Source organism: Corvus hawaiiensis, chromosome 3 (genome assembly GCF_020740725.1).
Source record: "Corvus hawaiiensis isolate bCorHaw1 chromosome 3, bCorHaw1.pri.cur, whole genome shotgun sequence".
Lineage (NCBI taxonomy): Eukaryota > Metazoa > Chordata > Aves > Passeriformes > Corvidae > Corvus > Corvus hawaiiensis.
The window spans coordinates 81,846,967-81,871,066 of record NC_063215.1 but is presented as its reverse complement, the minus strand read 5'-3'; the positions used below and the strand labels follow the sequence as shown (position 1 = coordinate 81,871,066).

Here is a 24,100-nt window from a genome sequence, read left to right as displayed (position 1 = left end):
AGCACTAAGCTCTAGCTCAGCTGAGCAGCAATCAACAAGGAAAGGAGAAAGGATGTACCTGAAATATATTAACAGGAATAGATGAAAGTTACACATTTTAGTCGGTACAGAAAAGAATAACCAAAAGTAGAACAAAATCAAAGCTGAATGCTCAATCAAAATATTTATCTTTTCTTTTCTAACTATCCGTTTCTTACGTGTTACCCTGGTAAAACAACTGCATTTCGTTATTGTTAAATATTGATGCTATGTATACTTCTCCCCCACCGTCACTAATCAAAAAGCAATAATTAATCAAGAAGTAAGAAATCCTCTACTCTGTCACCAACCTACCCCACCAACTTTAAACACTACAATTTTTTATGCAGTCATGAATTCAAGTGACCCTAATGTGTAATCTATTTTGATTTGATTTATCAGAAGTGAACAAATATTACTACTCTGCTCTAATCTGGATTACTGAAAGATGTGTTCTACTTCAGTCCTTCAAATAATTTCAGGGAGAAGTTAGTCTTGCAGCAGTCGATATTTGCTTTTATTTCGTGGATTTTATATAAAGTTCCACTACACTAACTAATTTTCTTATCAAGTTTTGTTAATAATTTCCAGTCTAAGTAAAATGTTTGCTAGGTTCACTGAAAGGATCATTCTTTGTACCTTTCCTGTGCCTCAGATCTCACGTTCTTCAAAATCCATCTTTCAAAGATTCAGACTGCAGTTTTTTAAACATCTCAGTATATTTATTTCAATCTCCTAAATCCATGTTTGCTTATTTTTTAAGTTACTTCCCTCTTAAATCAACAGTAATAGTCTTCTTTCTTCTTACTGAAGTTTTCCCCACTCATCAAAAGCATTATAAAATCATTTCAGCAAAATGAGATTATTCATTCTAAATCCATTTTAAACTGTTAGTAGCAGGATTTTGTAACTGGTTCCATCTTATAATGGAACAGCTTTTAAAGCTTTTGTTGTTATTCTTTACTTCAAGAGGATAATGTAGATTGTATGGTCTTGTACACTACTGGCCCTTTAAATTTATTTTAGGGCCAAGCTGGACTAAGATTTCATCTTTTAGAGGACCTAACTTTGTATATTGCAGGCAGAGATCAGTAGCACTACAGAAAAGGCAGAAGAACCACGTTCTAAAAATGAGGCAATTGAAGAGATGAAAATCCCCAAAAAGTAATCCTTATTTTCAATATTGCTGACAAAGTTAAAAAAAAGTTATAGAGCTCTGACTGCACAAAATGACAAAAAAACCCCAATTCTATAATCAAATCTGAATTAAATTCAATTGGTATAAATTCAGGTCTCTCAGCAGGACAGAGTTAGACTTGAAACAGAAACATGAGTATCATGCCGAAGTGTGTGACACAGTGAACTCATCTTCGGTTGTGGTCAGCTTCTAAATTTCAGGAAAATATTACAAAAAACTCCCATAAAATCAATACAGACTGCTAATAGGCCATCTAGGAAATATTTTCTACACTTCTTCAGGCAGTATGAGATTTATTACTAGACACTTTTTTATAATACAGCTGAAAATGTCACAGGTATGAAAGACAAACAATCTTCTTTCTAAAGTGCACTAAGAAAAGGGCTGAACACCATGATTCAGACTCCAGGACAAGAAGGGAATCCTGACCCTTCAGTTACACACACATATTGCAATCTAAGGCTATGAAACTTTTCACAAAATAACCTTTAATTCTTTTCTACACAAATTCTAAATATCACTTATTCCATTAACATGTTTTAATTTAATTTATTTTTACAATGACAGAATATCTCCTGCCCACCTGTAATGCTTCATTTTTTCACTTTTTCAGAAATCACATGGTCCACTTTAAACAGCTTTAAAATGGCCACCTGCAGTTCACATGGAACTGTAGCTCACACATCCCAGTAGTGTGATACTACCAGCACAAAAAAGAGATAAAGTATTTTTTGTGTAAAAAAGTATAAAAGTATACAAAGGACAGTGGTTTGGTGGCAGGGGACAAAAAGAAACATCTCAAAGATTTGTTATCTGAAACTTGTTCAACTTGAATGATTTACCTTCCATTTCTGAAAATTACATATGAATTATTAACAGTAAGCAGAGACAGAAAAATGACTTGAAAATAACTACCTGAAGGACACAACTTTATAGAAGGTGTTTTCTATCTGAAAACTAGCCTTCCAGTTATTTGGAAGAAAGCTATTTTAGCACTGTGAAACTATGTTCCTGGGTAGACGCCTTACTCAGATAAGTATGAATATTACCACTGCTTTGGCTTTTGCCCTTCATTACACAATTCTCCTCTTTTGATCATCAGTATTTTCCTTCAACTATGTGTCTTCTATTCAGTGCTTGGAGATATTCAACGTGGCAAGAATTGCTTAGGAAAATGCTAAAAGCCTTCATCCAAATTTCTTAAGACTGAGTGCAGTGAAACTTTTCTGAATACTTCACACAGAAACAAGTTTGATTCCAGTCAAAGAAAGCCACTATTTCTTGGAAATATCTGTCGCCAGACCTGAAGCATCTGATCCAGCTGTGCTGAGAGAGCCTGCCAAAACATCCGTAGAAGATCTGGGAGCTGCCGCCAAATCAAGAGACATAAACAAGAACGACTGCCAGGAACAGCACGGCGAGATATTCTACCCAGGGGAGAAGGCGCCAGCCTTACACTGATCAGACACATCAGTGCAGAAAACAACATAAAATTAAATCAACTGTTTCTAGAGACATGGCTCATGAGTCCAGTTCTTTGGTTGAAATATGTTAAGACAGGAAGTGAGCTAGACTAGCTGAAATAGGACATGTACTTGAGAGAAACAGTACTACATTTCATCTAGCTCCTGAAAATCCAGAGGCACCAATGCAATTTACTGGTGGTGGAGCAAGTATTGATTAAGTCATAAAAAGTAACCTTCAACTCTGAACAGCCTCACACTGCAATCTACTGGATGCTGGCAAAACTACATCAAAACTGCTATTGAAAAATAGCACTTAACTATGCACTAGCTCCTTCTAAGCTCTGTGCTATTTCGTCTATAAAGACTCTTCAGCAGAAATAACCTGGCTTGCTATACACACAACAAAAAGGTAACCTCACAATTACTGACAAAGAGTAAACATTAAACCAAATTTGCCAGAAAAGCATGACAATCAGTAGTAAAACTTATTTTCTACCTTACCCACTATAAGATGATGTGACATGAAACAGAGAACAACAACACTCCCAAAGTTGTTTATTTATAGTACAATTTGAAACTGTTCGGTTGATAAAAGAAATGTGGAGCAGCCACTACAGAGAACAGCAGCTCATGAAAGCATGTACCTGAGAAAACAAATGCTGCTCATTTCTTTTTCACGGTTTCCTGAGGGCATTGTGAACATGGACTACTCTGGTCCACAATTTCATATTCTGTTCTGTTACTCATAACTTATTTCGTCTAGCTGAGAAAGATCTGAAATGCTGCAAGGGCAGGGCAGAAATGAAGGAATACAGGAATGATTCCCTGCCCCCTCACAGCGCACCAACCTTCCCCAACTCGACAGGAATGTCTTCCTCCTACCTTGTAGGATCTCATTTTCCAGCTCTGAGAACCCAGCGGAAAACGCAAGCATCCTGACTACTGCCTGACCTGGATGACAGCTGATTTAGGAAAATGCTGGGAAAGAGAGCAGTGTTTCCAAGCTCAGTATGTTGCCATTCTTTGAAATATCAAGCAAGAGCACTTGCTGGGAGATAATTCCAACAGAAATACATGACTATTTCTTCAGAAACTGGCAAATAAAACTGCTGTTTAAAACTACAAACTCATAAATAGCTGTCTCCAACACACACCAGTCACAAGCATCACATCTGCTTACAGAACCACTGCACACCCGTGCTGGAACTGTCACACTGGATCAGATCAGCTGACGGTAGCCTACTGACCTGAGTAACCAAGGCTAACGCCACACATTGCAGAAAAACAGACAACATAAAAGATACACATATAAAAACTGCTAATAAGAAGCCACCAAGTGTTTTTTCCTAATCCTGACAGGGACCGCTGCATTAACTTTTAAATGCCATCATTTAAGTGGCTTTTACAGAATACAACTGGGGGAGATTTTCACCATCCATATGGAAGTTTGATTTTTGTTTTTTTCATGTTACAAAGTTTCTCTGATGATACACAAAAATGTATTTACATAGTTTGATAATTTTAAATTGCTGAGTTCTGTGGGTTATGAACATGAAGTCAGAGATACTTTTACGTATTCAGGAATAGCTCCCTCAGTTTTGAAATACAAGAAATCTTCACAGAATACATATAACTTAATAGTATATCTTTAGCTGAACCAATGACACTAAGCTTTGTAATCATGCTTCAAATGTAAGCCTTTCCACAGCCATAAACTGCAAACTCCATTATGCATACATTTCATATTTTTCTGGGCTATTTGATATAAGATCAGTACCATAAGAAGGCCTGGGCAAAAAGAGTATCCAAGCATTCCTCCAAGAACTCCCCAAAGGAGAAGAAAATACACTGGAGCCCTGGGGCTATGGCCGGCCAGAACCCTGTCTGCATCTCTATGCTAGCAGATTAATTGGTTGCTACCAGAAAGAGATGAACTGGATGGTTAAAGACATGCCTTGTGCTAAAGCAGCCCATATAAGATGAGCAAACGTAAATGCAATACAGTGATGTAACTATTAGTGTCCTTTTAAAATTATCTACCAGTGATATTCTATTCCTCATTTGCATATGTGTATATTTTTAATCTTATTTCCACTAAACAAACTATTTCAGAGGCTTATTTTATTAAAGAGAAGCAGGAATTATCTGATAAGAAAATACTAATGTAAGCAATAATTGCTCTGCAGCAGTACCATAAATATACTCTTTATTCAAGAATTTTAAAAGACATTTCACTAATTAAAAGAATTTAAACTAAACTTGGCCTAAAATAAATCGGTTGAACAGAGAGATTTCTGAAACCATGATAAAAAAACAACTTGCTTGCCTCAAAGGTTAGAGTAACAGGGAAGTATATATACGAATAAAATGGTAAACTGAGGACTTGTACTGAAATCTCCATGAACAAAGAAATAAGACATTGATTAACTGGTAAACACAAACATTTTTTCAATCATACAATTAATCTCCAGAAGATATTCTTGTAGAGTCTATCATACCAAAAAGACTAAAATTTACCAAGATTAAAAACTAGTAATTATTAGACTGAAGACAGTTATTCAAGATTTCAGTCGTCACATATTAATAAACAAAGCTAGTACTTTGAACAAAATGAGAATACACTGTAATTCTCGAGTATAATCTACACAGTTCAGTGGAATTTTACCAAGGAAAAGTATTCATTATTGATCAGCTATGGGTTTTGTTAGCATATTTTTGGAGCCATACTATTTTAGCTATTGTTCTTATCATAATGCAGACATTTAGAGTTGTGGTTTTATTTAGTACAGTAGTAATTGTCAATCTGAGAACTGAGTAGATACAGAAAAAATATTTCCTGGTTTTGTCAAATACAAGGGCAAAACAAAGTTTGTGTCTTCAGCATTTCTTCATCATGTACTCATCACTAAAGCAGCATACCTTTCCTGTTTGAGCGCATATTCCAGCATTTTGATTCTTCGCACTAGATCCTTCTTCAGATTTTCCTGTCCTTTCCTTTCACCTTGAAGAAAGGCGATCTGGGCCTGCAAAAGGAAGTGTTCAATTTAGAAGCTGCTTCCTCAAAATCATTCAGCGTAGCTCTTAAGTGTGTGCGTCTTCCCAAGTTATTTTAATATTCATTTGTAGAGTTCAAAAGAAATGGGCTTACTATGCTTCATAAACATTAAACACTTACAAAAACCACTGCATAGATAAGCCTCCTAAACTACATGCTCATTACAGATCAAAAAAAAAAGGGAAAGAAAAAAGAAATAAAGCCATTTTGGTTTGTTTGACAGGGTTTATTTTCTCTCTTGGAGAAACATTCAATAAAGGATAAGAAATGGATAAAATAAGCATACAAAAAACCTTCAGCAGATAAAGGTATTTACCAACAATAAGCAAAAGAAGATGATAAAGTACTTCTGCTCACTAAATGAAGTAGTGAAAAATTAGGGTATAATTCTATAGATACGTTAGACACGATACTCGCAAAAAAACCTGATGTAAACCATGTTCAGCTAAAATAAGAACAAAAGAAAAATAAAACCCTGTTTGTAATACAGGGTTAAGTGTTAATTATGATACTTACTAAAATAGGTTAAGGAAAGTTCTCCAGAAATACTGTAATTAAGAGAGGAAAAAAAAAGGAAAACAGGGAAAGGTATTTTGGTGAGGGAGACAAGGGAGAAATGGGACATAAGTAAATAAAAGTCAAGCAGAAAACAGACAGCTAACCCTCTATCAACTTCCAGCACATTTAGTTGCTTGTGAAAAATCCCCTTTAAATAGAAAATTATGACAAACACAAGATACTAATTCCTAATCATGAAGGAAGAACTACCTGCTTTTGTACCTAATGCTCAAATCAAGTCCATTATAAGGGGCCAAGTTCTTGTGCTTGCTCAACTCATAAGTACACTTTTAGGCAAAAATACCTACAGGCAGTCACCACTTCATGCCACAGCCTCACCTGCCATTTCCAGGATCAGAAGCTTTCTGCACCTCTGCAGCTAAGTCTCCAAGCATCTCATTTGTCTCTTGAGAAGCACAAACAGGATAAAAGGCAATTGGTCTAGACCATCAGCTGTTGAACATGAAGACGAATAAGCCTTTCATTTAAATAAATGCACAGGAAAGTCAGGGATTAAAAATGAGCAGAAATATCCTACCCTCACCTATCACCACCTTGCAAGCAGTCCCCAGGTATTTTAGTTAATGGAGATAGTTGCTTCCAAAGACTCTGACTGTGGATTTTTACCCCAAGGTGAGAAAAAACAGAGTCTGTAAACGTCATTTTCTCTCCACCAACTATAAAGGGAAGGCACACAACTAACTTGGTTGAATTTTAGTGACCAGGCAAGACGAATCTTACTCCAAAAGCCCATTTGTTGGCGACCTAACAAATAGCAGCTGCTCTAAAATACCACACCAGCTGACATAATTTCATTGCTCCAGTACAGCCAATAAATAGCTTGACAGACACCTGAATGATCCTTAACTGCCAGTCACCAACTAGACCAGCCAGTTTATGACAAGAGAAAAACACTGGCTGCTCTCCAACAAGGTCAGTCAACACCTTCAATAGGGGAAATATATTTGAATTAAAAAAAAAAAAAAAAAGTCAACTGAATCAAAAGAAAGACCTCTCACTCTGGCATCAAGAATTACAATTGAATTCTAATGTCAATTTTCTGCTCAGGTTTAAAGAAAAGCACAGGAGAAAGAAATGCTGGTGCTGGAGTCAGCATTTCCTACCCTGAGGATTGCAACTGTGCGAGAAGCATCTCAACTCAACAAGGTCAGCATCCCTCCCAAGAGGAACATCTCAGACACATATAACTTAGTTTGCAGTAACTGCACAGACACACAGATTCTCTCTCCCTATCTCCACACAGGCCCAGCAGAAGTAAACACGAGCCCTTCTAGTCAAGTGAGAGAACATCCAAATGCGCTTCTAAAAGCAGAAGATCATGATGTAAATACGTATTTAGCTGGAATGAAGAAGATCATCCAATGCTATCAGGACACAAGATGAAGCGATCTATTATGTGACCTGCTGTCTGCAAGCAATTTCTAGCCAAGAATGAACTGACTGAACACACTGGAATGAAGCATTTTTACCCGGAAGGCTGGCAAACAACCCAACTCAGACACTGCTACACTACAAAGGTCAAACCAGCATTACTGTGCTAACAGTTGAGGCTAAAGTCATCTTCCACTGCTAGGAGCCCAAACAAAATGAGAAATTGCAACTTCTCAATAGTTATAAAAGCTTCCTTTTATAAGAGGGAGAGGCATAAATGGATATGATTCAGAAATATCATACGACACCTCCGTCATGTGGACATCTTCTGTTGTCAGTAATATGTCCATGCTCTTAATGTGATGTCTTAGAACTTTCCTTTTCCCCAGACTTTCAAGAAATCCTTGCGTTTTTTGCTTAAAATGCACTCAGCAACAACAGCCCAAGAGCCATTTCTCCAGCCCTACATAAGCTAATTGCTAGGAACCTTCAAGGTTAATAAATATATACTTTACAGATAGGTAGTTTTATCGGTACTTCAAGAAACTGAGAATAATTTTGCTCTCTCCTTGGAGGCTGCACAGTTTCTAGCACAGTTTGTTCATGCTTTTCTTCAAAGTAGCATCCTTATGTCTAATACTCACTATTTTTGAGAAATTCTGGCTCTGAAAATGAGAATACTTACATTTGGTCCTTTTCATAACATAGAGAAATGTTCCCTCTTTTTTCCACAAGATTTTAGCAACCCTTATCCCTCATTTATACAAGTACTAAGTAATTACAATTAGGTCAGCCTCAGTGGACAATAAACATCAGTTATACATGTAAGCTTAAATATTATTTAAGAAATTCTTAATGATGATATTCAGGTTTACTTATATTGCACATAAGGATAGTATTAAAATAATAACTGAAATTTTATACTAGCAATAATACTCTAAAAGTTCATATGTCTTAAGCAGATTTCATTCTTTAAAATGTTTGGCAATCAACTGAAAATATGCAAAGGAACCTAAATGTTCACACCATAAAAGAAACAGACACACTCTGCAGATAAATGCAAACTGAATAAACAAGTACAATGAGTTTAAATATCTAAAATAACAAATCATGACATGTAGCAGAATTTTCTCAGTCTCTGAATAATACAGTGATAACTGCAGGATCACTATTTCCAATTAAAACACATAAGACAACACCTGTCTAAATGTCTGTGCAAACATTTAATGTGCAGGAGGTCTGGACTAAAACATGATGAAAATTATAACTGAACTGCACAACTCCAGTTTTCTATGTTTCAGGCATAAATGACAGAATTTTACCAATAGACTGAGGCTCCACAGGTGACTTCTACAGCTGCAGCTTTAGCCCAAGTCAAATCTGAAGCCTGAGCTACACCTGAGGGAGTAGAGGAGCAAAGGAGAGTCCCTTACACTTTGACTAATCTGCAACACTGTTCTACACTTGTGTTTTGGCCACTCCTGGGAAAGTTTGCCAAAAATTTCAAGAATTCGCAAATATTCCCAACAAACAGGTTCTGCGACAACTGACCTTCTAGGTAATAAGGTTAAAATGCATCAAGTCATAAGCCAGTCTTTGCAAACCTCAAAATCGCCTACGGGGATCACGCAAAACCTCATATTGTTCCTTGCCTTATGGGTGGGGCGCATCGTCTCCATAAAGCACCCGGCCCCGCTGGCTCCACAGCAAGAATCAAGGCAGGATCCGCCTCAAGTTTATTCCAGGCTAAGTGCTACAAGTTACTGTATTCCAACTCAACTGTGAAATTACAATCAAGAGAGAAGGAGAAAACAAAACAAACCAAACAAAAAACCAAAATCAAACCAAACAAAAATAGCCCCCACAAAACCAGAGAACACTGGAAAAAGACATGCCTGGAACAGTCTATTTCAGCTGCAATTGTTGTGTCCGGGATTTTTTTTTCCATCTCACTGTATTGTTTTGCATGACCAACTGCAACATAACCTAGAAGCGTCATACACATCCAGTCTAAGTTACAACACTGTAGCTATCTTAACTATTCCACTTCTCTACTAAGGGATTTTTAAAAAAACATTCATTCTTAAAAAAATTTTCAGAGGCAACAACACTGCTGTTTTACAAAATTCCCCAAAAGATTCTAGTATCACATTACTGTGAAGTAGACAAAAAGGTGAGACAATGTTTTCGGTAGCACTGGGTTATAAACAACTCTTTTTAAAATGTTGCTGACTTCCTAATAGAGGCTTAGCAGCCATAACAACATAATTAAATAATGAAATCACATCTTAGTAAGCCCAGATTCTACCAATGTTTAAAAATTTACACTGAAATTTATAATTCCTCGAATCAGCAACCACAACAACAAGCATGTTTAAAAGTATATTATATTTAGATATCTTTTTAGGCTGACACCTCAACACTACCAGAGAGTAGGAGATAAAAAAGTACTCCTCTTTAACAGGAAATTTTAAAAAATAAACATTCTATGACTGCTAAACAACTGATGCACATTTAGTATCAACTTCTATCAGTTACTGAATTTTACAGCTATTTCAAGTTAAAAGGCAATTTATTTTTTTTAATTCATAAGACTCAAAAATTATAAAAAGCCTTTCTATTCTTCTCTAAAATAGTCATCTTAATATTTTAAAGTAAATCTCACTTCAAATTCATGGACACTTAAAGGTTAACAGACATCATTTGACAAAGAGCTACTAAAACACACAATTCTCCACATAATGCTTCCATAATTCAACAACCAGGTCTTCACAGGTTGAGAGAAAGAGAACAAAAGAGAGGGGGAAAAACTGTAAGAAAAGTATTACAAAAAATATGCAGATAGCTAAAATAACTAAATACATTATGGAGATTGATTAATCTGGAACAGTTGTGCTAACCGGTCTACCAAGATCTGCCAGAAGGATTCTGCAGGCTGCCAGGGTACTCAGTATTTTAGATTATAGTTGGCTCACTGAAGCACTACATATTTTAGTATATTTGTAAATAAGTGTAAGCATGCCCCGGGGGTGAGAAGAAAAGAGAGGGAGTGGGGAGGGGAAATATCAATGGTCTAGTACAACTAGGGAACAATTTTAAGAGGCACCATACTTCACATCACTACACACACCTACTAGCACTCTGTGCCAGGAGAGGCTAGGAAGCTTTTGTAATTCCTGAAGCCACTTAAGATAACACAAAATTGAAGTGGGGCCACAGGCTGAAACGACTGGCAGGCACCAAGGCATATTTAACTTCACCCCACGGAGAAGGTACTTCACCCCATTTATCCCTCACATGCTCATGCTGGGTGATACCACCTCATGAGACCAGTGTACAGCACTATCTGCTACTGGTACTTTATTTTTGTTGGACTTCTCAGAGCTGTCCTAAAACTAGCATCAGAGCTAAACCCAGAAAATCCATCCAAAAGAAATCAAAGATTTAGCTTACAGTAAAAAAAATACGGCTAAAAATGCCATTTATTTACCTTCTTTGTCTCTGTTTTTCAAACAGTGTTTTCAAAGAGAAAACACTGTTTGAAAAACAAATTCAGTAAGACTGAAATACTCCTAATAAACAATCCAGAACTGATTCACAATTTATTCCGGGCAATACCTTGATTACTAACTTAGGCATCTCAAAAACAGGAGGACTCGTCTTTCCGCAGTTTGAAGTGTTTCAGTACATAGATCTCTGTTCAGAATGCCAGTCTTTCTTTTATCCTCTCTTCAGTGCTGCCTTTCACTGTTCTATCAGTTGTAAGCATGAAAATAGTTGCCAAGCAATGTATGTTCAGGTCATTTAATCATTCTTCACTTGCAAAAATTTTCTCTAAACCTCCAGTCACTTCTGTGGCACACAGTACTTGAGTGGTGAATATTAACTCTTTTTTTGACCCAAAAGCATGCGCCATATAGACTGATACAAGCACAAAAAGAGTTCAGCTTTTAAATGTGATGTAATTCTATAAGCAACACTGCAATGGCATGTCACAAAATAATCACATATTATGAGCTGGAGTCCAAATTGCAAATGCTCAAACTTCTTTCCTCTTGCTGTACAAGAATGGCAGAAATGCAGCGACAGCAGTCAGCACCAGGATTGATAAACAGACTCATGGCCCACATTTAAACAGACAATGGAAGTTCACAGGCCGAATGAATCACTTGGGGTATGGCAAGACAAGGGAGAAAAAATCTGGAGGAGATTTTTAGATTTGGCTTCAGTAGCAGAAAGAGGAGTGAACCAGACTTGACCACACAAGCATTTGCAGAGGCAATTGGCACAGTCCTGCTCCTCACTCCTACATCCAGGATCAGCTACTCCTTGTATTCAAGCATGCATGACCACTCTGAACTGACTTGGACATCAAGTGAAACAAACACAAAGATAAGTGATTTTGTTCTCACCTCCTGTTTACAAGCTTGGATATGAACATCATGCATGTCATTTTTGCTCTGATGCTTTTGCGATCCTGCCCTATGTGACTGCACTAAAGGGAAACATATTCCTGGCTAAGACCAGAAAAAATGCAGTCTTTCCACAATGCAATCTTTAATTTAGCTTATTTATCACTGGGTTATTACCAAAAATAATCAATACTAGTGAGTATATAGCAAACTTTTTTCAAATAGGAAAAGAACATATGGATGAGTTCATCTACAGGCCCACACAGAACAAGTCACTCAGACAAAATGAACCTTTGTCTTCACATTTCAAAGTATTTTTATTTCTAGATTATTGTCTGTGAAGCTTGGATTCTGAGTACTCTGAAATGATGCAAAAGAATTCTTTCAGGTATCCAAGCATTTCTCACCATTTAAAGCTAAAACATAAGAATCCCTCCTCTACTTCAAAGTCAATTCTCGCCACTTTTTAACTAAGAAACTTAGAAATGAGGACCTGACAAGGCTTGCCAGCCTTGTGAAGCCAAATATACAAGTAGGTTACTGACCAATACTTATTTTCTCAGAATACTGTGTACTGGTAACAGTTTTAGTTAAGGCTTGGTATCTGTACAGTCTTACTTCTTTTAGCATTAAATTAAGATGAACTAAAAGTCTCAGGCAATTCGTGTGATCCTCCCTGGGGAATTTTACACAGACCGTTCTAAAATTAGTAAATAAAGTTTCCGTGTCTACTGAAACGTCAATAAAGGCTAAGTTATATTTGCAACTTGTTGATCCAACAGTGCCAAGTTACTTATCCCTGATGCAATAAAACAGCCACAAGCCAAGACCCTCAGCAGAAACAGAAGGGCTACATTTTGAGTAGGACACAGAGATACCAATTAATTAAAAATGTGCACTAATAAAGACACATAGGATGTTTTACCATATGCTAACCTGACACTGAAAACCAAAGTTTTCCACCTAGAATATAGCAATTTAATTGATTTTTGCTCAATCCAACAATTCCACAGCAATCACGAAAAACAGAAAAATGCCTTTTTCTTTTTGCAAGTATAACTTTCCATGAAAAGTCTTTGAAAGCTTTAAAGACCACTTGGAGTCACTGTAACACTGCAAAATTCTCTCTGTTCTTGCTATATCGATATTTACAGCAGCATTTTCCTAAATTATTTAGGCCTATTTAAGAAACACATTTTCATTACACTCAAACCAAATTACAGGTTTGACAGACATGAGAAGAACTGGAATATCTGATGGTAGGAAATGGCCAGATCAATTATGCAATAAAAAAAAATAAAACCCAGACTATAAAAACCAGGTACACACCTGCAAAGAACATTGTCTCATCAGTTTGTACTTACGTTCTACAAATTTCTGAATTTCTGAAAATCACTGAACATTTACTCTCACTGGTCCTCTTGCCTTAAATAAAAGAAGCCATGACAGCATATCAATGATTATATTGGAATTAGCCAGAAAATACAGTTTGCTTCATGTGAATCTGGAAAATAGAAAGCTTGCTAAAAGAAGTCTGTGAAAGAAAGGATATCTGGTAGTCACCAAGGCCCATTTAGCAAATAAACACACCTCACTATTGTGACCATGGCTTATTTTCTTCTGCCTTGCCTTTGATTTATCTGAGATATATAAAACAATAAAGTTGAAATTACTGCTTTTCTGCAGTGGAAACACATGAAACATTAATCACTGGTGGTTCTTTTGTACTGTCTGCCTTATGAGAAAAAATATTTTATAGAAGACTTTTACATCACTTCTGCCAATTCACCTTTCACTGAGAATCTCAGAAATTTGACCCACACCATCATATTTGAAAATTTTATACAGAACTTCTTCAAATGTTATTTATCTTCTATTTTATTGGTCAAACTGTATCTTTAGGACTTTTCCATTAACTTAATAACTGATTTCACCAACACACTGCTCATTAATTTTTCTCTGCACAACATTTTCAGATTATCCAACTATCAGAATGTCTTCTAACTAGAAATTTAATCCAACAAGAGGACCGTTATCTAAAAGCCAACAAACTGTAAATATCAACAATTTCTGAATCGAGTAACAAATGTCCTAAACCATACTATAAATAGCCACAGCCATCTGTCTGATTTGCCCCTTCTCCTCATTACTTCAACTTGTCTATCTCCAAGGACACAATCTTACCACGTAGCATGCCTGGCCTGCCTCTTGCAGCAGAAAAGCAGCAGCAAGGGGCAAGATCTCCCACCGTGAACCCCTCCCAGCGAGCTAACATTACTAAATCTAACTTCCATACCCAATCTCAAGTGCTTATCTGTAACTTCCATCACATTCCTTCTATTACAGCTGTTTGCTGTAATTTAACCACATTTTATCTCATTTCATTATCTCTTTCCCTATCACTTGGGTGGTGTTTTTTCTTTTGGCACTGTCTTACAAGGACTATTTTTAACAAAGCTGTAGAAACACAAGCACATTGTATCCACCCATTCTCCCTAATTTCCTTGCAAACCTTTTCAAAGGAAAGTTTACCCAGGAAAAATAATTTTCATGTAATGGTATCAGGTCCCACCACTCATATGGAGTCTGCTACTCTAAAGAAACAAGTTACTAGTTAGAGGAAATGAAAACTTCAGTAGTGACAAGGACAAAAGCTAGAAAATTCCTTACCAGGATGTGGGGTTGTCCATACACACAGTTACATACAGTATAGCAGTTTGTTGCAATTTAGACCATTTGTGAAATAGGAAGAAATGCCAAAGTCTGCAAATTTGCACTTTGGCCAGAAAAATGTTTGTCAGAAGCAGAACTTTCCACAGCAACATATGCATTGCTTGCAAAGACAACACATCTAGTCAAAACAAAAGCCATACACACACACACCTTCCAAGCTCATCCAGCTTTGTCGCTTGCTGGGACAAGGACGTGCATCGGCAGCACTCAGCTCTGCGGGGTCCCAGCCCCGGGGGCAGAGTCCCCATTGCTCCCCCCAGGGGTGACAGATGGCTAATTAAAAGGGAAATAACATCGGCAACAGTCACTCCCAACCAGTCAGAAGACGTATGGTTAAGGCAAAACACCACTATGGGAGGCAGTTCAACCCCTGCCTGCCTCAAGCAAAGATACGGATTTCAGTGCCCTGCACATGCATTTGATCAAACCCTTTGCTATTTTCGGATGGGCTTGTCCAACACATAATGACAGCTCTGAAATGTCTCTGTGTCAGTCCAGAAAAATGCAGAATGAAAAAAACCTGAAGTTTAAAACCAGCAGAACAGGAAACCCTGTCTTGCCAACTCTCCCAAGCAGCTGCTAGAAGAACCTAAGAAAAGGAAAATCACTAATTTCTGAAAAGATATGAAAATAGATTATAACGCCATAAAACACTGTTTGTGAATACTTAAATGAGGATTAATAACATTAGTATTTATCCTAGTTAATTACTTCATAGGGCATCACAAAAGTCTATTCTTAGGGTAATTTTTCAATCTGCAGATGTCAAAGTACTGTAAACAGAAAGCAAGCATTAAAAGTTAAATATGTAATCAGCAGATAAGCATCATGGGGGCCCCATATTAATCTGTTTTCATTCTTATTTGATATACACAGCTTACTAATGATGTTTGTACTGAAGTCCTCTTTCGCCTCTAATGAGGAAGATTATATAATACAGGCAACAATAATTTCAAAAGGTTCAAGAAAAATAATTAGAAGATCAGAATAAGCACGAATATTTGCCAGGGAAAGCAAAATATAGGCACTGGTAGGAAGAAAAACCTTGGCAAGGCAGTACTAGACCAGTACCTAAGAACAGATTAAGCTGCCCGGCCTGCCAGCTCACACACGTTATGAGCTTGGGTGTGTGTCTCCTCAACAAGCACCACAGAACACAACAGAAAGGTATTCTACCTGAATATCACATCTAGTTCCACACAGTTAATTAGAGCAATAAGAAAAAGAGAAAATGAAAAGAAGCCCAGAGAGGAAGAAAAGGAAGCCAGGAAATCACAATGGGACTGACTTACAAGATGGTTTTTTGGAGAGAGGGTATATTTTGGAGCAAACCAACAACTACAGAGCAGAAGGCAAGCACAGTAATACTGTGGCATAAGGTATCCCAATTATTTCAATACCATGGCAGGTAAGGAACCAGAGATAAAAGAAATCTACCTCTAAGAAACTAGATCAATTGCAAGAAAAATTATAGGATACTAAGACCACCACACTAAATAGGTCCTTTGCCCCACAGCCTCCCAAGAGTGGATGGATAGTCTAGCACTGGAATTTGCATTGGATAGAAGTACAATGAGGAGCACTGCATCTTTATCTCAAGAGAAAGAAGGAGTCTGACCTCAAATTTCCATTACTCTGTTAAACATTTCCAAATACATAGGCCAACAAAAGGCTTCAGAAGGAGCACAGACCAAGTCTGTAATTAACACTGCTCATGCTTCAGGTGTACAATTTCTAAAAGCCATCCTGTAGTTGCTGAATCCCTACCACAAACCTCTCACATGAATCCAAGAACGTTCATCTGCAAATGGTCACAGCAGACGTTAATGCCTGATGTCTACAGAGGTAGCCAAGAATTTTGCACCTTCCTGAACATGACTCTGCAGCAGATAAATGCTGTTACAGCTTGTGGCAATGCCAGCCACAGCTAATTATAACTTTATTGAGATGTTTTGGCAAGAGTCAAAGGCATTCAAGCAAACAACGTGTGATGGGGTTATCTGCCACTGATAATACATGACTTCTGCAAACAGTCTAAATACTCTACTTCTTTCCTCCTGTCTTATCCATAACACCAAGCTTTTGAGGGATACCTGGGGAAGAAGGAGGAATGACATGCTGTTGAAGGACACGATAAATATGCAAAATGTTAATACTTTTAATGCAGTGGCAAAATTTCTTAGGTCCTGTAAACTATTTTTTTTTCTCCAAAGCAATATTTGGTATCTTTACCAGCTATGAATATATGTCAAGATATTTATGGACCTCCACTGGATATATGACACGTGATGCTATTCCTATACACAGCTAAGCTAGTAACTTTCTACACAGTATTTACTGGATGTAGTGAATAGAAGTATGATTCAATTACTAACCAATTTCTCATTGAATCATTGAAGTTAAAATAAAAATTACTCTCTTGTCCTCATGACCACTTCCTTTAAATTCGTGCAAGGGAACTCTCATTAAAGAACATCAAATCTGCCACTCTTCTCAGAGTGGTTGTTTGATGTTACTATAGAAAGTAAAATTTAAAAGATGAAAAAAAACCCCAACCCAATAACCAAAAAATAGAGAAGTGGTTTGCATTGCTAAACAGACTCACTACTCTCTTGACAAAGACTGTACTTTCAAGGAAAGCTATAGAAAGAAGGGATGGACAGGAAGAAAGAGACAAAGAAAGGAGATCTAAAAAGGAAACCAGTAGACACTTTTCAGTCTCAAACACGGCCAAATGAGAATCAGTGGGCTGCTGGTAACATGGGCAGCGTTAAGGTTTAACACAGGGATTTTCTTGTAAACAACACCGAAGAGGAACGAAGGTTGTTGCATTATCGACTGTTATTGGAGTTAATGCAACGTGCACATCACCGAAGTATCTGACAGCAATGGCTCTAGGCCAGCAGCTCACAAGTTCTTTAACCACAAGATCACTATCAATCCTTTCATGCATTAATGAGCGTATCAACCCCATCGCTTTTCAAACGAAAACACTACATAACGTGCCCCATAGTAGCGAAGGGGATCCAGCCGGTCCCACGGGCCTGGTCGCTGTGCGGGAGAGGCAGCATCGAGGGCCGGGGGCAAATGCGGCACGAGCGGCGGTGCAGCGGCACAACGGGGGCGCGCTACTCGCCGGGGGCACATTTTAAGAGGGATTATGAAACTGGTGACAAGTTGGGGCGGCCGACCCTGAGGGGCACCCGGAAAACGCCGGGGAGGCGGCGACAGCGGCAGAGCGCGCAGGGCCCGCTCCCCGCCGGGCCGGCCGCCACGTCCCACCCCGCTCCCGGCCGCGGCGGGGGGCGGCCGCCCTGGGGGCAGTGGAACAGCCCGGGCTGCCGCTTCTTCTCGGGGAAGAGGACAAGCCGTGGCAGCGCCCAGAGCGGCCGCTCCCCTCCAGCTGCGTAGGGACGGAGGACACGGAGGGGGAGCGGCTGCGGGAGCCGGGGGTGTGGGGGGTAGAAGGTCGCGGGTGTTACCTGAAGCTCCGCCCGCTCCGCCTCCCACTCGGCGCGCTCCGCCTCGAAGCGGCCCCACTCGTGCTGCAGGAAATGCAGGATGCCCGGCACGCTGTATTGAGCCCGGGACGCCGAGAGCGGCGCGGCGGCTCCGGAGGCTGAGACCCCCCCTCCTCCGCCGCCGCCTCCTCCTGCTGCCGCCGCCGCGGCCGCCGCTGCCGCCGCCTCGCCCGGCTCCAACCCCGGCCCGCCCGCCGGCGGCGGCAGCAGGAGGGCGTTGTTGTTGTTGTTGTTGCTGAAGAAGACGCCGGGCCCCGCTTGCTCGTCCATGGCCGGGCCGGGTCCGCCTGGCTCGCCGCCGCCGCTCCCGCCGCGTCCCGGCAGCAGCAGCAGCAGCAGCAACAACCTGGGCGCGTCCCGCCCGCCGTCACCGCCTGACAGCCGCCCCCGCCCGCTGCTACGGCGGCCCGGCGGGAACAGCAGCGGGGAGCGATTCGCCCCGCCGCCTCGCGCGGCGTCCTGGGAAATGTAGTTCCGCTGGATAGCGGGGAGGATCTCCTGACCCCTGCCTTCTCCCCGCGCCGCCCGCACTTCCAGGGATGGCGTTCTGGCGGCTCAGCCTCAGTCCCGGGACGTGCGGTCCGGTCGGCTGGGCGGGGGCGAGGGCAGTCCCGTGCTGTAGCGGAAGCACAGGTTAATGGTCACTTCCACCTCCGAACGGGATTTAAACGGCTTGGGCTCTCCCGCAGCCCGCCCTAGGGACACGGGCAGGGCAGGTGCGTCGCAGCAGTTCCGCATGCTCCGGTCGGGCCCTGCCCTGGCAGCCCCGGCCTTTCTGCTGCGTCCCTGTTCTGAGCAGCGCTCGGCCTCACACTGCCAAAAGCTGTAAACCCTGCTCAAGGCTGCAGAGGATTTCTTGAGCATCGTTCGCAATGCTGGGAAGGAGAGCGACACAACATTTTTCAGTAATTGCCACGCTGCCTGTTCAGCGAGGAAAGGGAAAACAGGATCCTGGGGGACTGAGGGCGCAAGCTGTCGGCAGAACTGCCCTCTCCCCATGGCATCAAGGGACGAAGCCATGTGCGCACCAGCAGCAGCGCCTTGCTGAGGGCAGCCGCTCCATCAGGCTGTGCCGAGGGCCGGGTGCCAGCACTGTGGGAAGGGGGTGTGTGCCACCAAGGCGGGGCCGTGGGGCTCCCGCGGGCGCTGGGAACGGGCCCCGCTTGTGCCACTTGCGCCCTTCGCCGTGCGCACCAGGAGTGCCTCGCTGCCTTCTCAAGCAGCGTTTCCTGTTTCCCTGTGGCTGTTCCGAAACCATAGTCGCCTGCTTCGTAACCTTGCCCGCAGAGTTTGAGCTGTGGCTGCTGAACGATCTCTCTGGGAAAGACCACTAAGGAAGCTTACAGAGAGCAGCGAGGAAACAGGAGCCAAAACACGGGACAGGGAGCGTGATCTGAGGGACCTCGGCAAGGAACCAGTGTAGAACAAGGCTCACCCAGAAAGGAAGGAACAGCAGAGAGGGAGATGAAAGATGCGAAGGGGAAGCGGAGCAAACAGTTTCATTAAAAGCACATTTAAAACGCCACTGACAAAGAAAAAGATGAAAAAGACAGTGACAAACAACAATAAGCACTACGGCAATTTCAAGTTACTTCAGTTTTTTTAATCAAATGGAATTTGATGCCAAAATATTGTGCAAAACCACATGATTATACCTTTAGTATCAGGAGCAAGCACAGAAGCAAACGAGGACTAAACTGGGGAAGGATGTATACAAACGAGAGTTGTGCATGTTGTAGACAGCCACACAAAATACAAAGAAAAACCTCTCCCTTCTCTATCCCTCTACATCTATCTAGTGCCATTTTCTCTTCTGCTAACTTTCTTCTATTGTTCTACTGAATTTTTAGTTATGCTTGATTGCTACACTTCCCTCCCCTCTTCTGAGTTTTCAGACATTTTGTCAACTAGAGTCTAACCAAAACTTAAAAGTGCTGAGAAAAGACTTAAGGTAAACAAAACATAATTATAGACAAAATCTTTCCAAGAAGTCATTCAGTCCTAGACTACCTGGTGGAGGGGTGGGAATCCAAAACAGGTTATAAACTTGTTTTCTGTTTTACTTGCAAAATGTTTGTGTTGAATTTTGAAGTGGAAGAGTTCCCTTAATACAATGTTAAATTGGTTCAGAACTTCTTCTAAGCAATACAGATTTGTAATGCTGGAAAGACTTATTAGAAAGGGATATATTTCAATCAATTTAATTCCCACTACCCCTACTAAGATGAAAAAACTAGTGAAGTTACTTTCCTTCTCATGTACAGCACACTGTTTTTACTTCTGCACATATCTTTACTCCTGTAGAACAATGGAACAAGACTTAATTAACATCTTTATGGAAAAAAAATTGAGATTAGAGTATGCACCACTTGCTGTGTCCTCACTTTAGTACTAAAACATTCACTGTGAAATAAAAGCATTTTTAAGTTTATGTGAAATATTTTGCACACAGCAACTACCATAGGGTGAAAGAGCATTGTCTTGACCATTTTGCATAGGTACTCCAAGGGATATTAGATAAGGTCTTACAGGAAAATAGAAAGCCTAGAGGCAAGTATCTATGCAAAAATAGTGATCTACAAATATTTTAAGCAGATATTAGTCATATTCAATTCTATTTACTATCCCTTTGTTATATTTGAAGTTGAAGCATCTGAAATACGCAGTTTTTACAGAGTATACAGAGAAAAATCAGAGATGAAACTCAGCAGGCCTAGTCAAGATCTCTGGTTATGTGACTTCTCTCTATAAAGCAAAATGTATAGAAAGATCCCTATAAAAGCCCATAAATTCAACAGCTATGTCAAAAAATTCATGTAAGTCAGTCTTGTGTACACAAGAAAATACATGGTTCCACACTTCTGCCAATAGGAAGGGTGAGGCCTGGCAGCAGACAGACACTGGGAGTCCCTGGCTGTGCGCTGCAAGGTTAGCACAGCACCTGAGCTCTAAGCTCCAAAATCTGCACATCAGACACTCAGATGTGAGGGGACCAAAATGCTTTTGAAAAAAGCCTAGTAGGGGAAAGAAAAACTGGAGGAGCCTGACTCTCAATTGTGTTCTGCCCCCTGAGTCAGTACAGTGCAAAGTGCTCCAGTACCTCTGCTTGTAAACTTGATCAAGGACTACAGGTATGATGTATCCAGAGACTAAAATCTAGCAGGAAGGTTAAATACCTGTGAGTCTGGACAAAGGGCAGAGCATTGACTCATCACATATTCAACCAGTTGCTGGCAGAACAGGAAGACTGCAAACACAGAGCACCTTACAAGGGCCAAAATCTACACCTACAGAAATGCAGATAGCAGACAGCTCTCTTTATAAACTCAGTTTCCAGTGCATTCTTTCAAATTTATCTTAGAAGAGATAGGGGATTAGATTCTTTGCATCCTTTATTCATTTTCAAGCATGGAAACGGATTTGAAAGAGATATACACCACATAAATAAGGACAACTCATTAAGACAGCATGCTTGATCATTAACCTTAAAAAAGGCTGAAAATTTCCTATTCTTTTGTTATGGGGTTTTGTTTTTTTTTTTTCATGCAAGCTGAAATGGTCTACAAAGTCTGACAATCCCCTTCCCTACTTTTTTTTTAAAAGGAAAAAATTCGTACTTCTACACTTGAAATTCCCCATGGTACAGGGTAAGTACTTCATAACATTTTTTCCTCTTCTCTCCATCCCCACTGTGTTAGCGTGTTGGCACAATGGCAGGATAACAATCACCAGATTTCAAAAACCACTGGAGGGTTTGGGATAGCTTTTAAAAATAAATAAAACTATTTAGATACAGAATAATTTTTTGCTGGATAATTTATAACAGAAATTCATAAATATGATCACAATTTCCTAAAAATCTATACAAATACAAGTAACACCACTTCCCTTGTAATGCATGGATTTCAAGTAATTACACAAAGCTCCATTAGACAGCCTTTCACATACAAATTACACAAAATTAGACATGTATGCAGGGATAATGTAATGCTTCTGACTACTTAATGGTCCAAAAATAATAAAACTAATTCAAAAAAAGCTAGTTTTCAGTTTAATTGTTGGGGTGGAATGTACTGTGGGTGGTGGTTGCCTAGCAGCTGCCTTTGCTTTGCTGGCCTGACTTGCTCGGACTGCAGTTTCTAGACGTGTTTTCAATTCAGGAGCAGCTCCCATTACTGTCTTGAAAGCATGGGGGTAAAGTGGACCAATGTGCATTAGATTCTGAAGTGCAAATTCGTGAAGATCCTTAGATGCTGTAGATGCAGAAGCAAAGGCATTTTCATTCAGTAAATAGGAGATCAGAGTGGGAACGAGAAGGGCAAGCAACTGCACTCCTAAAAATGAAAGAAAAAACGTAATTACCATATCAGAGAATGAAACAAAATAAAATTTATCACTTACTAGACTTACAAGGGTAATACTGTTTTCAGAACTGACATTAGAAACTGTAATCAAAAATTATCAAATTAAAACAACTGAAATGTAGATGGCTTCCTGTGCTTTGATCATTCAAATCTTTCTTACCAGGACTGGGTTTCAGATTTCTATTATTTTTCATTACAGCTATGTTGATCCTGACGCTTATTTTGAGATGCTTTTGCACCATCTGATTGCAGATCATTGATGAAAGATTGTAAGATGTAGAGTGCCTATCATATTAAAGGATTTCAAAACACTTTTCAGGCAGACAGAAATGTTACTCAGTTGAATCTGAGTATCAGCCTCCCCAGCAAGCATAAGTGAACTGATACTAGTATGCAAGCGTTCACAAAAGTCAGGGATAGTTACCTGCTGTTATTTATATGGGTCTGGGAGATCCAAAAACTAGCATGGCAGCTATACTTCAACTAGCATGATCTAATAAGGCCACACCCAAAATGGCAAAGGGATCAAAAGGGTTGACCTTGAGAACAAAAAAAGCAGCTGAACTTAAGCAACAAGGCAAATTTTTGTATCTAGAAAGGATATAAGTACACCTTTGAAATGTGTAACCTGTTAATTGTACATTTTAAGCTCAAAGAACTTAAAAATTCATGGTAACTCATTTATCCAAACTTTTTAGATTACCAGAGTATTAATTATTTTCCCTTAAAGGTTTTGACTAATTCATACTCATGGGGTGATTGTCTCCAGCCAGCAAAAAATCAGATGTTCTGTTTCCTCATTCGTTTCAGTTACTCTCTCACTTTCATTTCACATGTTTCAAACAATGGTGCCAGAAGCAGAGTGAGGGTCAAGAAATTTAGCATCTTATCAACAAAGAGAAACTCCAACAAGGAGTATGTCGGGGGAAAAAAAAAAACCACAAAAACCAACCAAGAAAACCTCAAAAAAACTCTACATAAAACCAATAGTAGTATTTTTACAACGAACTTTTTCAGCATTTGAAGTCAAATGTCTGCACAGTAGGTCTTCAGAATGCACATTGTTTCGGTGGGAGAATAACTAACTTTAAGATAAACTACAAGTAATGTATTCTATCTAGTGAATCTTGCTTCATCTACAATCAAGATACTCTTGACAAGAGTATCTTCTCAATTTCTTGGGCTCTTTAGATAAAACTTGTTGAGCTGGTAGATGCAAAAAATTGATAAAAGTCTACTAAAATAATAAAAGTTAACAATGAGAAAAAGTAAATTTAAACGGCGTGAATTACAAATTTCCAAACAGAAAAAAATATCCCTCATTAGTGCAGTTCATGTTTACATATTTTGCCTGACATCACCACAAATGCAAAGGCTACAGTG

The 24,100-nt window shown here is 39.6% G+C and overlaps 2 protein-coding genes across 6 annotated transcripts in view; both read right to left on the bottom strand.

Annotated features, from left to right (window-relative positions):
- Window positions 1–18,730, bottom strand: part of STRN (striatin) — a 69,044-nt gene extending 50,314 nt beyond the window's left edge. For 4 of the 5 annotated variants that reach the window (XM_048298753.1, XM_048298755.1, XM_048298756.1 and 1 more), the window contains exons 1-2: window positions 18,315–18,729; window positions 5,602–5,705 (exon numbers count right to left, since the gene is read on the bottom strand). In XM_048298753.1, coding sequence (XP_048154710.1) covers window positions 5,602–5,705; window positions 18,315–18,623 — 413 coding nt within the window. In that variant the 5' untranslated portion in view covers window positions 18,624–18,729. Of the gene's footprint in view, window positions 1–5,601; window positions 5,706–18,314 lie in introns of all 5 variants that reach the window. The other variant, XM_048298754.1, reaches the window with a different exon arrangement.
- Window positions 18,731–21,727: 2,997 nt separating this feature from the next.
- HEATR5B (HEAT repeat containing 5B) overlaps window positions 21,728–24,100 on the bottom strand; it is a 57,168-nt gene continuing 54,795 nt past the window's right edge. Inside the window, exon 36 of the mRNA XM_048298201.1 lies at window positions 21,728–22,687. Coding sequence (XP_048154158.1) covers window positions 22,383–22,687 — 305 coding nt within the window. The 3' untranslated portion in view covers window positions 21,728–22,382. The remainder of the gene's footprint in view (window positions 22,688–24,100) is intronic.